At 34.8% G+C, this 18,536-nt stretch overlaps 2 protein-coding genes across 2 annotated transcripts in view; both read left to right on the top strand.

Moving 5' to 3' along the window:
• Window positions 1–223: 223 nt before the first annotated feature.
• LOTGIDRAFT_155164 (hypothetical protein) lies at window positions 224–1,125 on the top strand (the record flags this gene model as incomplete). Its single annotated transcript, XM_009065661.1, has 2 exons — window positions 224–536; window positions 1,091–1,125. The coding sequence occupies 2 exons, from the start codon at window positions 224–226 to the stop codon at window positions 1,123–1,125; spliced, it is 348 nt and encodes a 115-aa protein (XP_009063909.1).
• Window positions 1,126–4,239: 3,114 nt separating this feature from the next.
• Window positions 4,240–18,536, top strand: part of LOTGIDRAFT_183937 (hypothetical protein) — a 15,803-nt gene continuing 1,506 nt past the window's right edge. Inside the window, exons 1-12 of the mRNA XM_009065660.1 lie at window positions 4,240–4,318; window positions 8,063–8,224; window positions 8,856–8,868; window positions 10,263–10,417; window positions 10,712–10,891; window positions 11,513–11,576; window positions 12,526–12,623; window positions 13,611–13,712; window positions 14,169–14,270; window positions 14,784–15,006; window positions 15,452–15,642; window positions 18,159–18,417. Coding sequence (XP_009063908.1) covers window positions 4,261–4,318; window positions 8,063–8,224; window positions 8,856–8,868; window positions 10,263–10,417; window positions 10,712–10,891; window positions 11,513–11,576; window positions 12,526–12,623; window positions 13,611–13,712; window positions 14,169–14,270; window positions 14,784–15,006; window positions 15,452–15,642; window positions 18,159–18,417 — 1,607 coding nt within the window. The 5' untranslated portion in view covers window positions 4,240–4,260. The remainder of the gene's footprint in view (window positions 4,319–8,062; window positions 8,225–8,855; window positions 8,869–10,262; window positions 10,418–10,711; window positions 10,892–11,512; window positions 11,577–12,525; window positions 12,624–13,610; window positions 13,713–14,168; window positions 14,271–14,783; window positions 15,007–15,451; window positions 15,643–18,158; window positions 18,418–18,536) is intronic.

Raw genomic sequence — 18,536 nt, 5'->3', positions numbered from 1 at the left:
ATGATCTGGACCCAGATGTGTTTGATGTAGCCTACAAGCAGCATTATGTTGCCCCAAGAAACTGTAATTGCAGCACAACCCACATTCGCCCACCCACGACATTGAATCCAATCTTCATTGCTGGTGGAAAAAAGCTCTGTCATGTGCTATATAATACATGGGAGTGTTTTGAGTTGACCTTTTACTTGATTTTAATTTTCTTCAAGGACATTTTTATACGACGATGATCATGGTAGATGACTGCTTTTCTTATCCTGGGTGCTGCAGTTTTTACTTATTAGATGTTCGAAAAACGAGCGAATTTAGCGCAACAGATCGGGGAAAACAAGATAAAGTCGATGACGATGGAGCAGGTGTCGAGAACGATGGATCAGGTGTGGATGACGATGGAGAAAGTCTTGAAAACGATGAAGCAGGTCTCGATGATGATGGAGCGGGTGTTGATAACGATGAAGCAGGTTTCGATGACGATGGAGCAGGTCTCGATAACAATGGAGTAGTTGTCGATGAAGCAAGGAACGATGATGATGGAGCAAGTGTCGATGACGACGAAGCAAGTAACGATGACAATAGAGTAGATACCGATGGCGATGGAGCATGTGCCGATGATGATGATGCAGATGATGAACCAGGTGCTGAGGACGATGTAGCAAGTGTAAATGACGATGCAGCAGATGTTGGTCTTGGTGAAGATATCGAAGGTGCCAATGCCGATGTAGGTAATGAATGTGTACAACAAGTTCATGTTCGAACTCCACCAGAATTTACAGATTTCCTGTACTTCTAGTACTTCAAAGTGACAACTACAACTACTTCTAGTTCTATCCTAATGGCTGAAATATTCAACACGACAACCAGATAATAAACCTACAACCATACTGCCACTTATGCCTCTCATATCATCAGACGCCACTACCAGAATCTTCGAGACCAATATCCTCATGTCTACAGCAAGAGACATGTTACAGCTTACAGAAGAAATAAAAATGTCAGCAATATTTGTTAGACTAAACCCTCAATAATCTTAAAATTTCTGACTTCTTTTCTTTAGAATTTACTATTCATATTAATGCTTCTTATTTCCTTATAGGTTCCACAATACAGGATTTATCTTCAGATGATTAATGATATATCAGAAGAACGTTTTCAGCTACAACATATCTAAATATCTTAGCCTTTCACTTGCACCTTGTTTTAGCATAAATCTTTACCCTGTGACGTAGACCAGTCCTATCATGATACTATGTTCTCATCACCATCTAACACACTTGTTCACAACCATTTTAAATCACTACCTCGACAAAGAGTCAGATTTTTATACACCCACGCATATATTTTGGGTGTATATTGTAATCATCCCGTCGGTCCGTTCACATTTGGCTCATGTTCACTCTATAGGCAACAATTCTTTACAGATTTTTCTGATTTTTATTTTGTATGTCCATGTCATAATGAAGATTATCCCTATCAATTTTCGTCATCTGATAATTTTTCACCGAAATATCGTGTCCGACTGTATTCACTCTATTAGCCATATTGTGCAACTCTGCTCACTCTACATGCAACAAATCATTATGGATTCTTTCATTATGGATTATTTTGCTTTTTATTTTGTGGGTTAAGGTCATTATACAGATGATCCCTATCGAATTTCGGGATGATCTGATTATTTACCCTGACATATCGTGTCCGACGTAGCGTTTTCAATCTATTAGCTATATTGTGCAACTCTTGCTCAGTCTACAGGCTACAATTTTTTTTACAGATTCTTTGGATTTTTATTTTGTGGATCGATGTCATTATGAAGATGATCCCTATCGATTTTCGTGATGATCTGATAATTTTTCGCTGAAATATCGTATTTATTTTCCCTTCACACAAGACATTTTTTATGGGTGTAAAAATCTTTTTTTTTAGTATTTTTATTGAACGATAGTTAGATTAGTATGAAGGGGAACACTGAGGGAGAAATATGTCTTGTGTGAAGGGAAAATATTCAATGAAACGAATCATATAAGGTTGGAATTATGTTTCATTACGGTAAATGGTAGAAAATAGAGAGAGTTGATAGAAACAGAAGCCTGTGCCTAAGAACACTAAAGATTACCTTTCTGTATTCTTTTGATATTTGTTTGTATGTAAATATATCGAATTTCGTCATAAGATTGATATTTGAGTAAAGAATTGATTTAATGTTTCGCAATGTGTTCAATATTCACAATTCTTTATCTTGCAGATACATATACATTGTTTTCTCTTGGTCAGATAAAACTGTAGTCTCTGTCATGCCTACAATCAAAAATTTACGCGTTTTTACTCAATCAAGGGTAAAAACTCTGAAAACGTTCTTCATGTTATTATCAATTTCGAACTTGACTGATATCTCATCAATATATACATACATACCAACTTCTATCAAGATCGGATAAAGACTGTGGTCTCTATCGTGCCTACAAGTCAAATTTGACTCGTTTTTCTAAGTTAAGGGCGATAACTCTGAAACCGTTCATCTTAATATTACCAATTTCGAACCTGACCGAGATTACATCAATATGTACATGCATGCATGCATTCATCAAGATCAGATTAAAACTGTAGCCTCTATCACGCCTACAAGAAACGAGAACGGACAGGGGCGACGGCAATATTTCAATGTGGGCGTATAAAAACCGTAGTCTCTATTCTATTCGAACTTGTCGAAGATAAAATCATCAATATAAATGATCACATCCTATTTCATTAAAATCAGATAAAAACTGTAGTTAGGCTATCTATTCTGTTCACAAACAAATGTTAATACAATTTTCCTATCAAAATCGTCAAATCCAAACTTGACCAAGATCTCATCAATAACAACACCAATTTCATTAAAATCAGATGATAAATGTAGTTATCTATTCTGTTCAAAAACGCGAGGTTCGTTTTGCGGTTTGGAAGTTCCCGGTACTAGTCATAACGTCATTTTGTACATACCTAATAAATTGGTGGGCAAGGACTGCACAATGGCGTCAATGGCCACCAAAACCCACAGCAGCGAGTTTTAAACGAAATCTGATGTCAATTCTTTGCAACCAGAGGCAAAACACGAGTCGGAAAGACTCTACCTTTTACCGTCATGACGCAACGAACATCGCATCCAACACTATACCTGGCAGATTAGCACCTTTAAAATGTGCACCATTATTGCAAGTGTTAGCTCGTGTCACGTTTGGCATGTAGAAGATTCCATATCAACACACACAGCATGTATAATTTATATTCATCACTGTATGACATCCTATCTATCACCGTCATCATTAGTCCATAAAACTCCATCAATATTCAGTAGATGATTTCGCCGTGTAAGCTACCTCCACTACAATCAATAGACATGGTTCACTTTTAATAAATTGCTTTGACATTTGAACTGAAGCTGATTTTGAATTTGATCTTTTGTTTGCGCAGCCACATGGCTGACATGGATCCGCCCACAAAATTTATGAAATTTTATAAGCTCCTTAACCTCAGATTGACTTATAATGTTTTTTTAAGTTTTCCGTCACACTTTTCAGAATCTAAATTCGGCGTTCGGTTCTACTTCAATTGAACAAAAAACGTGTTTCTGATAACAATATCAAGAACCTATATATGCCACATTTAATTCTATCTTAATTTTTATACCCTATTGAAATTAAAAAAAAATCGAAAAACAATTAGTACGAGTTATTGCCCTTGTTCTTGAAAACGCGTTCAATTTTAGCTTGTAAACACTAGAAGTTTCAATTATTAACAGATTTTGACAAACTTGGTGTGAATGTTTGTTATCACCCAAGGATGATCCCTAACGAAAATCAGAAAAAACGAAATATATTTAGTATGAGTTATTGCCCTTATTCTTGAAAATCAGAAAAATCAGATTTGACGAAACTCGATGTGTGTGTTTGTGAAAATCAGACAAATCCAAAAATATTTAATGCCTTATCGCCCTTTATCTTGAAAACGCGTCCAAGTTATACTGGCAATTGTTACTGTACTGTCAAATTTTATTTAAAATCAAAGCTTCCAGTGGGCGTATATTACCTTGTCTGGCAAGCTTTCTTTACAAGAGCGAATGGTTTCAACAGCAATGACTTTTAAAAAACTCATATGGATGAACGGTATGATCTAGAACTGACAACTCAACACCATGACGCTACAAGCTGTCTACGAAGCATTTAGAATTAATATCAGAATGATACCCACTTCAGTATCAGGCCATTATTCAATCCAAACTCCAGAGAGATGTACATGTATAGCCTTTTTTGTTGCGTATTAACATGCCTGACTCTAATTGATGCTGGTAAGTATTAAAAACTTTGAGACGACTTGACTCTTTATTGAAGCCGGAAAGTATTGATGACATACCTTGACTCTAATTGATGCCGATAACTATTGATAACTTTGAAACGACTTGACTAATACCTGGGTGACATCCACCAGCTGGCAATGAAGCATGAAGAATAACTGGGGGTAGAGTATATTGCCGTCATCCCGGTCCGTCGGTCCGTTCGTCCACAATTGCCCGTTAACACTCTATAAGGCACGATTCTTGACGAATTTTGACGAAACTTGGTATGAGTGTTTGTAATCATCCAAGGATGAACCCTTTTGAAAATCAGAAGAATCAAAAAATATCTAGTATGAGTTATTGCTCTTGTCCTTGAATTGCTCGTTAAGACTCTAGAACTGTCTAGAAGGCACAATTATGGACACATTTTGACGAAACTTGGTGTGAGTGTTTGCCCTTGACTTAGCAAAATCGCATCAAACTTTTTCGTGGGCACAATAGCAGCTACAATTTTCAATGGATTTTGATAAAACTTGGTGTGAACATTGGGATTGATCAAATGACGGTCATGTTCGAATTTGACAATTTTTCGACCAACGGTTTTTGAGTTATTGCCCTTGACTTAGTAAAAAAAACGCATCAAATATGCTTTTAAACACGATAGAGGATACAGTTTATATTCAATCTTGATGAAGCTTTGTATAAATGTATATATTGCTAAGATCTTGATCAAGTTTGAACGTGGCTCATTTTGAATGAACGGTTTTTGAGTTATTACCCTTGACTTAGTAGAAACACACCATTTGGCTTGAAACATGAAAGGGGCTAGAGTTTTTATCAGATCTTAATGAAATAATGAAGTATTAATGGTATATTGAAAAGATCTTTGTCAAATTCTAATTTGGCTCATTTTTGATGAATAGTTTTTGATTTTGGAGAAGGGAGGGTTTGATTCTCCCAAATGTACAGGCCTAGGGTGGAGCAGACACTTTATTTAGAAATTAGGATTAAGGGTCTTGATATTGGGTTTTCTTCTGTTCTTATTCTGATCTGAAATTAGAAAAAATAAGTATAGTATCTGTTATGTACTGATTGTTTTTAGTTTACTATGAACAATATTATCATTTAAGTTCTTATTTTTTTTTACCCACGCTCTTTCAGTTTTGAGAAAACAATCGTACAGGCTTGGTTGAAATCGGAAGATCTTGTACAAATTCGATGAAATCGTAAAACTTGTGACTTAATTATACCAGAAAAGGTATGTTTTGGGTGAAAGGAGCTTTTGTGCAAGAGTTGATGAGTATCAGTTTCTTTGAAATACACTTTAATATCCAGTTTATTTGTTTCTGCTATGGAATCTACCTTAAAGACAGTGGTATCGAGAAAGTCTATGCTTTTGTCACTCACGTTTGCCGTTAGTTTGATAGAAGGATGGTGGTTGTTAAGAATTTCAAAGAATTCCCAAAACTGTTCGATAGAATAAGTCCAAACCATAAAAATGTCATCCAAAAAGCGTCCGTAAAAAAGTGAGACAAATGGACAGAGGGGCAACACCTCATGTTCCCACTCTGCCATGAAAAAGTTTGCGTACGAAGGTGCGAATCGTTTGTCCATTGCTGTCCTTGAAGTTTGTAAATATGTTTTACCATTAAATGTGAAATCGTGGATCTGGGTTTCTATTAAAAGCTTTACGAACTGCCGTTAAACCAGTAGTTATCGATATTGGTATACATAGAAGAAATGTCGATAGAAATTAAAATAGCATTAGAGGGAACTCGAATATTTTTTATTTTATTGACAAAATCGGTTGTGTCTTTAAGGTAGGCGCGATGTTGACATGCTAGAGGTAGTAAGAAATGATCAATGTATTCTGACACTGCATATGACTCACTACCACAGTCAGATATAATCGGGCGGCCTTTTCGGGATTTTATTCGAGAAAAACCACTCATTGGTTGGATTTTTATGGATTTTAGGCTAAGTGTACAAATGTCTCTCGCGACAATCAGGTTTGGCAGACAGATAGTCATATTGTTTCTGTTTGAGATAACTAGTTTTGACTATATCGGCAAGAATATTGTTAATCATGTTAGCAGTTTCTTTGAAAATTGGTTTCAGTGAAATGGCATAATGTTTAGGATTATTCAGTTGATTCTCAGCTTCTGAAACGTAATCCTCCCTATTCAGAATGACACAACATGAACCTTTGTCACTCTTTTTAATAACAATGCTATCGTCTTTCTTAAGTAAGTTTAACGCTTCGATTTCGTTGAAATCGTTCAATGGAGATAATTCAAGTTAGCTATCTTTGGTGTGGGAATAAACTTAAGTCCACGGTCTAAGATTGAATGCTGGAGGGGTGTGAGAATTTTGCGGCTCAAGTTAACTACAGTTTGGCCTAGCGGTGGCCTCTCAGTAGTTTTATCCCCAATAATTAGTTTTAAGACATACTCGATGCTTGAAGCTGGTGTATCCAAAACAAATAAATGCTGTTTGCTGTTTCTGGAGACCACTGAAGATTATCAACTGGTTCGAATTCTTCTTCGTAGGGTGGTAAGATTGTTGCGCTGTTGATACTGGACTCCATCATCATGTTGTTGAGGGTGCTGAGGTTCTGTTGTGCTTTCTTCGAGATTTTATTTGAGATGGGTATACATGTGAAGAGGATCTTGGAGTTTGGGGAGGGTTTGTTGGCTGTAGCGATTAATTTCTGCGCTTGGTTAAAGGTCTTTGGTAGCTGATCACGGTTGTTGAGGCCTAAATGAAGAATAATGGTAGCAGGTTTGGGATCATGGTCGTATGATTCCAGGATTGACTGTATGTGATGGATTTGGGCACCGGGGTAGGAATGTATTTCAGTGTCTGAACTGGTTTTGGTAATTCGATTCAGGTTAGATGATCCAATAATTAAGGTAGATTTCTTTAGAGCAGGTAGCTTCCATAATGATTTGTCCTTGGTTTGGTGATAATACGGTTTGGTAGCGGATATAATGGTTGTCGACGGTGTGATTGGTACTGGTTTGGTAGTTGTTAGAATTGTAGCATTGGGAACGGACTGGGATCTGGTTCGAGGGGGGACGGTCTGGATACACGTCTCGACTTGGCTGGAGACTGAGGGGTGGTTTGCTGGTCCAAAAACGCTCAGAATTGTCTATGTGGATGAGACCTTATTATATATCTTTGAAAATTTTAGACATGAGAGGAGTGTGATAATTCAATGCTTCTGGGTTATTGCTATTGATTTAAAGAGATTTCTAAAAAATACTCAGCATAACTGACCCTAAATTGATGATATATTCTTGGTTTTTGAACTACAAATGCATAATGGAGATCTTTAATATGAGAAATTTCGTATTATTAAGAGGATCTTTAATATATTTTAAGTCACTAAAGGTTTGGTTATTATCTCTGACTGCTGCCAGTGGGTGTATGTTACCTTGCCTATCAAGCTGTCTCAGATATATTTGGCGTCAAAAGTGTGCGCTAGCGTTAAGAGACGACATCACTCTTATTGAGGGGGTGCGATTGGAGTTAGTACCCTTAAACATATGTATCGATGCACTAATGACACTCTGTGATGGGGTCTCACAGCGTTATATAACTTTGGGACAATCCACATCTTCCATAATGCTTGTTTGATAAAATCATTCTGCATCATTATTAGATCGAATTAATGGGCAGGTTACTTTTCTCATGATCTCAATATCATTTTAAGTTTTCGGTTAGTCCCTTCAATCATCTGATTGAAATTTCCAGAATGTACCAACTATCCTGGTATCCGAAACGCCGATTTTTATGATGATAATGGAGATAGGTGTGATGGTATCACAATTACATGTGACGAATGTTACAAAATGAAGCAAGTAATTTCATGTACAAACGACACATGGACGTATCTAAAACCTTCTTGTAAAATAGGTAAGGTATTTTGAAATAATTAATCCTTAGCCAGAGATAAATATATGGGTCAGAACCATACCAATCCTCTCAATCAATTTCAGCTTCTCGAGTCAATTAAATCTTCATTGAGTCAAGTTAACCTTTTCAGAACCAGTTTGACCTTCACAGAGCCCATTTATGTTTCTCCAGTTAGGATTTTCAATCAAGCTTAATTCAGCATCATACGAAACTATGTTTGGTTCTTAAATGGAAATGAAACACAAGATCATAGTTCACAAACATTTTAAATCAGTATCTCGACTTCATAACCTTGACCTTTGAGTCAGTTGAAGTTTCTCAGAAACGGTTCATCATATATACCAAAGTCACATCAAGCTTTTCAGAAGTGTGGTTTTTACGATAATTGCTTCGTTATTATTTTCAAGAATTATGTAGCGGAAGCTGGACTGGCTTCCAGTTGTTATTTTATTCCTTAGTTCAGTCTTTTTTGTAAATGATTGTAATTGTGGAATGTGTCAAATCATCAAACGAATTAAAAAATTGAATTTAAATGGTCTCTAAAGCAGGCTAAGAGGAAGCACTCGTTCTCTGGTAGTGGTTGTTGAGTCCTTCATGTAAAATTGCAAATTAAATATACTTTTCTTTGTAGATCTAGAACCGATGTAAGTATGACCTACACTACTCATATTTTCGAATCAAAATGACTGGGTTTGATACCTCGATAAGAATAAAGCAAATTAGAAGAGACAGGTGGGTCATTTTGGGGTGTCGAATATATGTAAATAGTCTTCAAAAGTACTAGAAATGTACGAAAATCGCATTATTCCTTCAAATATTTCTCAAACAAGTATTTTTTCCCAATTTCTTTAGATGTCTTTTCTAAATGGTAGAGTCTCAAGAAAAAGACGACTCGTATTATTAACTTTCAAACTCGGATAATTCTGAACACACATGAATTTGAAAGCTCAAATTTCGACGGTGAGCTGTGGACACGATTACTGATTCCCATTTCTGAGACAAAGGTACGATTGGTAAAAAAATAGCGCATCTGTCCCTTTAATTATGTTATCCTGTAAAATTGAAGAATATCAGATACATCCTGTAGTCTTTTAGTGACATAATATAGGGATACGTTAAATAACGAAACACTATTTAAAGCATACTAGTCTTGTATTCTATTACACACAGCTCAACCATTTTCATTGCCATCATCAGTAAGAATTATGTATAGTACAGTTGTGTAACCTATTTTCGTGGATATAAGGATTCAACACCGAATTTCGTCAAAGTTTGAAAAACGGAAATTTGTTTTGCCTTAGATTTCCATTTCTACAAAATAATTAAACAATTTTTTTTTTTTCGATTTTCTTTATGAATTCCTCACTTTGACCCATATTTCATGAGAACTAACTCGACAACGGCAACAAAATGCGTCACCTATTTTCGTGTACATAAGTCGAGAAAGACTCGTGGTATGGATACTCCGTGGTACAATTAACTTCTATTAGTATTTATCTTTAATATCAATTCATTATAACTGGTGACAATTCTTTCAAAGAAAGTTGATTTGAAAAAAATAGCGACTGACAAAACAAGATACGTAGCGTGATTTATAGCTAAAAGTCATTGAAATAACATAAGAATATGGCCCACATTGTGTTCTATAGTATTTTTCTGCTGACACGGAATCTGCTAGTTGATCACGTGACTTCATTCGTTGGACTACGTTCTAGCAGACGAAACTTGGAATTCCGATTACCGCTTGGGATTATAAGGAAATTCGGCCAATAAAAAATTGTGACGTGTGGTAATAACTGAAATCCGCCATTTTGTACTTGTCAAAGTATACATTAATACATTTTACCTTGCTTGAAACTACTGAATTCATTCTAATAGATGATATTGTACAGGAAACACATGTTTATCAATACAAGCAAATGCGGAGGTCACGCGAGGTCGCACATGACAATTATTAATCCTTTCCGGAAATGCACGAAAAATAGGTTAGCACTAAATTAGGTTACTTGACCGTATAGATATGAATATAAACTTTCAGATTGTCCAAAAACGATTGCAACTTGCCAACTATAGAGTGTGATTTCTCATCAATATTTAGAACCATTAACGGAACGTGTAACTTTCTAGAAGAACCAAGAAGTGCAGCCTATCAAGATACAATAAGTTCAATGTTCTATCCTGCATATGATGACCGTACGTTTTAAACTTTACCATCACTTTACTTCATGCCAAAAATAATCATTTTAAAGGGACATTCCGCCTTTTTGAAGGTCGAATTTTTTTTTTTGCTCTAATTTGTGAAAACTTAACACCTACAGAAATTTGCCCTTGAACGTATCTGAAAGTTTTAACTAAAAAAATCCAACCGTTAATTTTTAAACGCCAAAAATATTTTAAATCATTTTTAATCTGGGACTGCATTGTTATCAAATTGCCCTATTTATTTCTGCTTGAATTACGTCCTATGATTTGTCTATTCCACAACAGTTAAATTTATACCAAGGTTTAGAGGTGTTGATGGTAATCCACTTCCTAGTGCCGGGGACATATCTCAAAAGATTATCACTAGCATAACGGAACCTGTATCTACCCCACATACCAATTTACATCAGGTGTTTGGTCAGTTTTTATTCCAAGACATCGCTCTAACAGAAAAAATGATAAAACGTAAGTGTGTCATTACGTCTTATTGAAGCAAATGCCGACGAATTTTCCAACAGTCAGTCGTGATAAAACGATCATTTTGTCTTTTCGATTACCCAGTCTGTACATTCATGAACATGTATGATCGCTTAAAACTCTTTAATGCAACAGCTACGCGAGTATTTTAGTATTCCATTTATTATCTCTAGCAACCGAATATTAATAAACCAGTTTCCATCCATATTTCTTTCCATATAGATTTAGCTCATTAATATCAAAATATGGTTGGACAATTTAAATACAGCTACATTAATGGGTCACGTGAACAAACATTGAGTCCAAATTTAGCATCTCCAAGTCTTTCTACGTCCACGTACATTTCTTTTCATTAATATTACATGAATAATTCATAACAAACACCTATAATCTAAAACTTTACTTGATTCTATTCTAACGCGAATCTCGTGAATATTTTAAGTAATTTTAATCACGATGACGTTTTATAATAGTCAACGATCAAATTTTTCTTTTGTTTATTTGATATTGAATTATTCAAATTGTGGAATTCGTAGATAATAGTTAAAAATAGTTAGATTTCAATGATATGTTTTCACTGATTAGACAATTTGTGTATTTTGTTTTTAGCCTCTGGTAAAAAATTTGATTGTTGTAAAGAACCAATTAGCGACGAAATCTTTGAAGTTGATGGGTAACGTATTGTTTTTAGTTATTGAACATTATACAAAAGTTGACTGTAACCAACCTCTTGTGAATTTGAACCAGGTTTACTTCCAGAAGGGAGGGGAGGGGGGTGAAATAGCTTACCTTTTTCATTTCATTTCACATTTCATTACATCCAGATTCAAACAATATGACCGAAACAGGGCTTGGGCTGTTGCATTCGTATATAAATGATGGTGACTATGCTCTATTTATATATATATCATCAGAACTTAAAACATGTTGTTTCTGTGATTCACGCTGGTTCTGATTTAAAGGGACAGGTGTACTATTGGGATAGGGGGGGGCTGGTGGCGGTGGTGGTGATTATAGTCTTGAATATGTGTAAATAGTCTTCAGAAGTACTAGAAATGTATGAAAATCACATAATTCCTTTAAGAATACTTAAAACTAGGAATTTTACTCATATATATGTCTTTTCTATATTTCACAGAGTATCTTAAATTGGCGAGTCGTCATTTTAACATTCAATCGCGAATAATTCTAGACGCTCAAATTTCGACGGTGAGCTTTGAACACTGTACCTGATTGGCTTAGCTAAAAAAAATCCCTTTTTTGAGACTAAACATGATGGGCGAAATGACCTTCTTGTTCCTTTAATACTTTTATATCTCTCTACAATCTGTATTGAATATTAGTTAGAATTTTTTTCTATCGTATATATACCTGATAGTACGGAGCCCCTAAGGAGCAATTGTAAACATATTTATTTATTATTTCGTTTAAACGAAATAACATCATTTATTTCGTTTAAACGAAATCATATTTCGTTTAAACGAAATAATTATTTCATTTAAACGAAATAATTAATTCGTTTAAACGAAATAATAAATAAATATGTTTACAATTGCACCTTAGGGGCTCCGTATGATAGTAACTAAATCTTGTATTTTGATATAGGAAATATTCTATTTTAGTGGACCATGCTTTCCTATACGATATCCTAACAAACTGAAAAACAACAGTGATTGTGGAAACTTTGTCAGATCAGTTGGCTTGCAAGACTGTGAAAATAGTACGTAATGACTTATAAGTATCATATTGATAACCTAAACCCGCGATACATAAAGGAAATGAATGGAGTTTTACGTCCTATTTTTATGGGAGAGTGACTGATAATGTGCAATGAAGGTGCACAGCCGGTTTATTGTCCCATCCAAATGACTAAAGGATTTTTCCATGTCACGTCTCTGCATCATTGAAAAGAGGAAACAAGTGAGAGTGAAAACCTATAATGATCATATCGTTCGAAAAGATTGTGATCACGAAACGAAGCATCCGTTTCAGTCGAAAATTTGACTAAACTTGATTCAGAGAATAATTTCTCTAGAGCATATATGGTGAATGGGGAGGGGGCGAAGGGTCAAAACAAGTAGATTTACGTCATCATCAAATAAAGGTTTATTATTACTTCAATAGAAGACCTACACAAAAGCTTGGATGTGTAATCGAGGGCAGAAAATATATATTTTTATGATATTTATATAAGATATTTCACATTATTGATTGGTGTCAACTCAAAACTTTCAAATTACTACTCCATTTCAAAATATTTTAGATATATGATATTTATATATGATATTTATATAATATTTATTAAATGATATTCATATATGATATTCATAATATGATATTCATAATATGATATTTATATATGATATTCATAATATGATATTTATATATGATATTCATAATATGATATTTATATATGATATTCATAATATGATATTTATATATGATATTTATAATATGATATTTCACATTGTTGATTGGTGTCAGCTCAAAACTTTCAAATTACTACTCCATTTCAAAATATTATATATATATGATATTTATATATGATATTTATATGATATTTATTTAATGATATTCATATATGATATTCATAATATGATATTTATATATGATATTCATAATATGATATTTATATATGATATTTCACATTATTGGTTGGTGTCAGCTCAAAACTTTCAAATTACTACTCCATTTCAAAATATTTTAGATTTGAGAGAAGTGACGAATTTTGCAACTTCCTTTATCGATGGATCAATGATATATGGAGCAACTAAAGACAAAAGTGATTCTCTAAGATTGTTTGAAAAAGGTCAGATTAACGAAAAACATGCGGGGGAGGGGTAGGGGTCTTGTTAGAGGTAAATGAGGCGGAAGTATACTCTAGTGTTTGAATTAAACAATGGGTATTTGCATGTAATAAGGAAACTGGTCCTGACATTGAAAGAAAATGAATGGAGAAAAGGTTTACGTCAGTGTTTGATTGAAAGTGTAGATACTATCAGTTACTAAGCCATCGGTTACTGGTGTGAAGAGGGTTTACACATATAAATGAGGCAAAGCTTTTTGCATATGTCTGGTAGAAACAAGTGGTACTGACAAGTGGTATTTCAACTGGTTCTCAAAATTCACAACATAAGTCATATCATGTAAATGCTTCGGATTGAACGTAGAAGAAATGAACATGATTTCCGCTCCTTTTATGAAACCATTCAAAACTCATAAGAATCCTCTTTAAAATCCTTTTCGACACATTTATAATTTTCAGGAAAGTTGAAAAGCAGCGCCAATGGCTTATTACCTGCTAGAACTGATGACAACAAAACACGTTGTAATCCTGTTAACGAGTCTGAATTCTGTTTTGATGCTGGTATGTATAAGCGGTTTCTGTACGTGAGTAATAAATTAACTAAATAACAATTTCGATAATTAAATTATCTCCGATATTAGTTATCGTCTGCAAACGATAAAACTATCGGCTACAATTATAAAACTTGTTTGCTATTACAAATCCAGCCGCGGACGCGATGATCTTGTCGTGGAAGCACAATCTCCGACCAAGACCGCTCGTGTGCACCTTTATAAAACGGTTTACTATATACGTTTTAATTTGCTTAGTTTTAACGGAATTGAAGAGTTGTATGATATAAAGGTCAAATCAGAGCGCTAAATATCTTTGTATGATAAAATGGTCTGTTTCGAATACAGTGAAAAGAACATTTGGTAAATCAAGTTAGTCCAATATAGTAGTAGTTATACTTCTAAATAGAAGTCTAAGATATACATAGAAAGGCTGAAAACCTAATAAATAATTATTACTTCATTGAGCATCTGTATGTTTTATAGAACTGTTTCAGACTCTAGACTAATTTTGTTTTTGTAGGCAACAAGCGAGTCAATGTATCCCCTGGCGTCATGTCTCTTCAAACAATTTTCTATCGTTTCCACAACCAAATAGCAGAAGAACTCTCAAATTCCCGCAGTTATTCGCGCGATGAAACTATATTTCAAGAAACACGAAGAATTATTGGCGCTGTTATACAAAATATTGCTTATAATGAATACCTTCCATTATTGATAGGACCAAGCGCTATGGATGAATATGGGTCAGTATTGGTTAAATCTCTTCCATCGAAGTATCAACCGATCTTTTCACCTTCCAGTCTTTCAATGCTTCTTTACAAGATGACTATTGACGTCAAACAATCCTTGGACTTTTACCCATACAAAAAAAATCTTATCTTTCAGGTCCAGTCTCTTATGCCTCTCCTCTCTCTGTCAACTCTTTTAGGTCCGCATATTTCTTTTCTGATTCACTTTTCCTCTAAGATCGCGCCTATTGTTTGCTCCGCCCTTTTTTTACAAACCTCACCTCTTTTTTGCTTGGCCCGCCTTCTGAAGGATTCACCTATTTTGTTTGGCCCACCTCTTAAAGGGACATTCAGAAATTGTGGGTATTCGATGTCCATTTTTTACAAGTGTCATGTATTTCAATGTTTAATATGATGATAGTATTTGGATGAATTGACTAAATACTTTTGTATTTTGTAGACTAAATAGACCTTATGAATACTTACGTGGGGACATGTACTCTTCCCGTCCATCCGGTACCTTCGATAGTTTTAATGCAGCAGCTTCAAGATATGGTCATTCTGCCTTACCTAATAAATGGACTTACGGTCAAGAACAAATTTCCTTTTCTGAACTGTTCCTGAGACCGTATTATATTCAGGCTGATCAAGGTTAGCTCCCTTTACAATGTTAGCTTTAATTTATGTCCCTTAGATAGTTAGTTCACTAACATTCTGACAACACAAAATTGTACCTGTGTCTCTGCATAGTTACTCGGGCCTTACAATTTGCCAGGGCAAATAGAAAATCTAAAGCCTCACAATTTCAAAATTTGACGCTGTCAGCCAGACAATCGTCTTGCCCGTTTATAGTCATATAAGGTGTAGTTTTATTGGAAGTAAAATTGCGTCCCATCTCGATGGACTCATAAATGGTTCATATTTGAAAAAATATCAATATTTATGCGAAACTTGGCTTGGCTTTCTTAATGAAAGTTGGTATGCATTAATACTTTGATGAGATTTCGGTCAAATTTTTTTTATCTGATCTTGTTGAAACCTCGTATAAATATATATGGATAAGATCTTTTCAGTTAGGGATATTCCGCTTTTTTGAAAAACGTTTTCATTATCAAAAACGTTTTGGTGTTTGGCTTTATAATGGCTCGTTATTATTAGTTGAAACCTTTAGAATACGTATTTTTATACGCCCACATGGAGATGTGGACGTATATTGCCGTCGCCCCTATCCGTCGGTCCGTCCGTTCACATTTCTTGTAGGCGCGATAGAGGCTACAGTTTTTATCCGATCTCGATGAAACTTAGTATTCATGTATATGTTGGTGAGATCTCGGTCAAGTTCAAAATTTATTATAATCGGATGAACGGTCTCAGAGTTATTGCCCTTGACTTAGTAAAAACGCGTTAAATTTGCCTTGTAGGCACGATAGAGACTACAGTTTTCATCCGATCTTGATGTAACTTGGTATGCATATATATATATTGATGAGATCTCGGTCAAGTTCAAAATTTGTAATAATCAGATGAATGGTTTCAGAGTTATGGCCCTTGACTTAGTAAAAACTCGTCAAATTTTACTTGTAGGCACGATAGAGACTACAATTTTCATCCGATTTTGATGAAACTTGGTATTCATGTATATATTGATGAGATCTCGTTCAATTCAAAATTGGTAATAATCGGATGAACAGTCTCAGAGTTATTGCCTTTGACTTAGCAAAAAGCGTCAAATTTGCCTTGTAGGCACGAAAGAGACTACAGTTTTCATCCGATCTTGATGAAACTTGGTATGCATATATATATTGATGAGATCTCAGTCAAGTTCGAAATTGGTAATAATCGGATGAACGGTTTCAGAGTAATTGCCCTTGACTTAGTAAAAACGCGTCAAATTTGCCTTATAGGCACAATAGAGGCTACAGTTTTCATCTGATCTTGATGAAACTTGGTATGCATGTATATATTGATGAGATCTCTGTCAAGTTCGAAATTGGTTATAATCAGATGAATGGTTTCAGAGTTATAGCCCTTGACTTAGTAAAATCTCGTCAAATTTGACTTGTAGGCATGATAGACTACAATTTTTATCCGATCTTGATGAAACTTTGTATGCATCTATATATTGATGAGATGTTGGTCAAGTGCGGAATTGGTAACAATCGGATGAAGGGTTTCAGAGCTATTTTCCATGCTTAGTAGAAACTTGTCAAATTCGGCTTGCAGGCACGATAAAGAAACTAGATATGCATGATGAGATCTCGGTTAAGTTAGAAATTGGTAATAATTGAATCAACAATTTCCGAGTAATTGCCCTTGTGTGTACAGCGATGAGACATTGTTCATGTTTGAATTTCATGATGAACTGTTTCAGGTTTTTGCCTTGACTTATATAGATGATTTTAAGATTATTTGAAAATTCATTATTAAGCCACTAAATATTTTGTTATCATTTCTGACAGCTGGTAGTGGGCGTATGTTACCTTGCCTGGCAAGCTATCTTTCTACAATTAGGTGTTTATATTACTCAAATCCGTACATTATTCTTCTTACACCTTCTAAAAACCATAATGAACTTAAAAACCTTACGTAATGTTTTTAAATATTTAGGGCGTTTAAATAATAACGGCTGAATTTTTTTTAGCTTAAACTTTCAGATACGTTAAAGAGGACCTTTCTCTAGATATGGTATATAGTTTTCACAAATTTGAGCAAAACCATTTTCGACCTACAAAATGAGCGGAATGTCTTTAAGTTTGAAAATAACGATATTTTGTTTTTTAAGAAATTTTAAAGTTTGATCTGTGTATCCAATTGATGCAATTCGAAATAAATGTGTATGTTGATGAGACCTTGTCCATGTTTGATTTTATTTTCTAAGCCATAGCTTTGACCAATAAAATATCTTCACGATTTTGAGAAAATTTATTTTCAAGTCACTAAACCTTATCATTTCTGACTATATTATGTCATATCAGGGACCAGGTAATAAATATTCAATTGATATTTCTCCATTCAATAATCCACACGTTTCCTAATAATAATACAGCTCGAGACATATATCGTACATATTATGAAAATGGGAAACGTCTCTCGTATGAAGTGAGCCACTCAACTTTCGATTTAGACGACGCCTTTTCATTAGTAATGTTTTTGATTTATTTTTTTAGGACAAGGCTTAGATAAAATAGTGGAGGGGATGCTACATGATTCTAGTCAAGAAGTAGATCTAAAATTTAGTCAAGATCTTCTCGAGTTGTTTAAGGCCAGAAAATTTGGTGGAAACGATCTTGTTGCATTGGATATACAGAAGGGACGAGAACTTGGCTTACAACCGTATAACGTATTCCGTTCACAATGTGGCCTTCCAAGCTTAACCTCGCTTGATGCTGGAACGAATCAAACTAATATATTGAAAAAGGCTTACTCGTAAGTATCTATCAAGACATGAGTCTTAATTTCCAAATCTTAATTAAATTCCTAGATGGCAAAGTGGGAACAAGAAGGAAGGGTGTGGGGAGGGGGGGGGGGGGGGGCTTGGTAAGTGA

This window comes from Lottia gigantea, assembly GCF_000327385.1.
Source record: "Lottia gigantea unplaced genomic scaffold LOTGIsca_7, whole genome shotgun sequence".
Classification (NCBI taxonomy): domain Eukaryota; kingdom Metazoa; phylum Mollusca; class Gastropoda; family Lottiidae; genus Lottia; species Lottia gigantea.
Note: the sequence above shows the minus strand (reverse complement) of the source record. Positions and strands in the feature narration are given on the sequence as shown.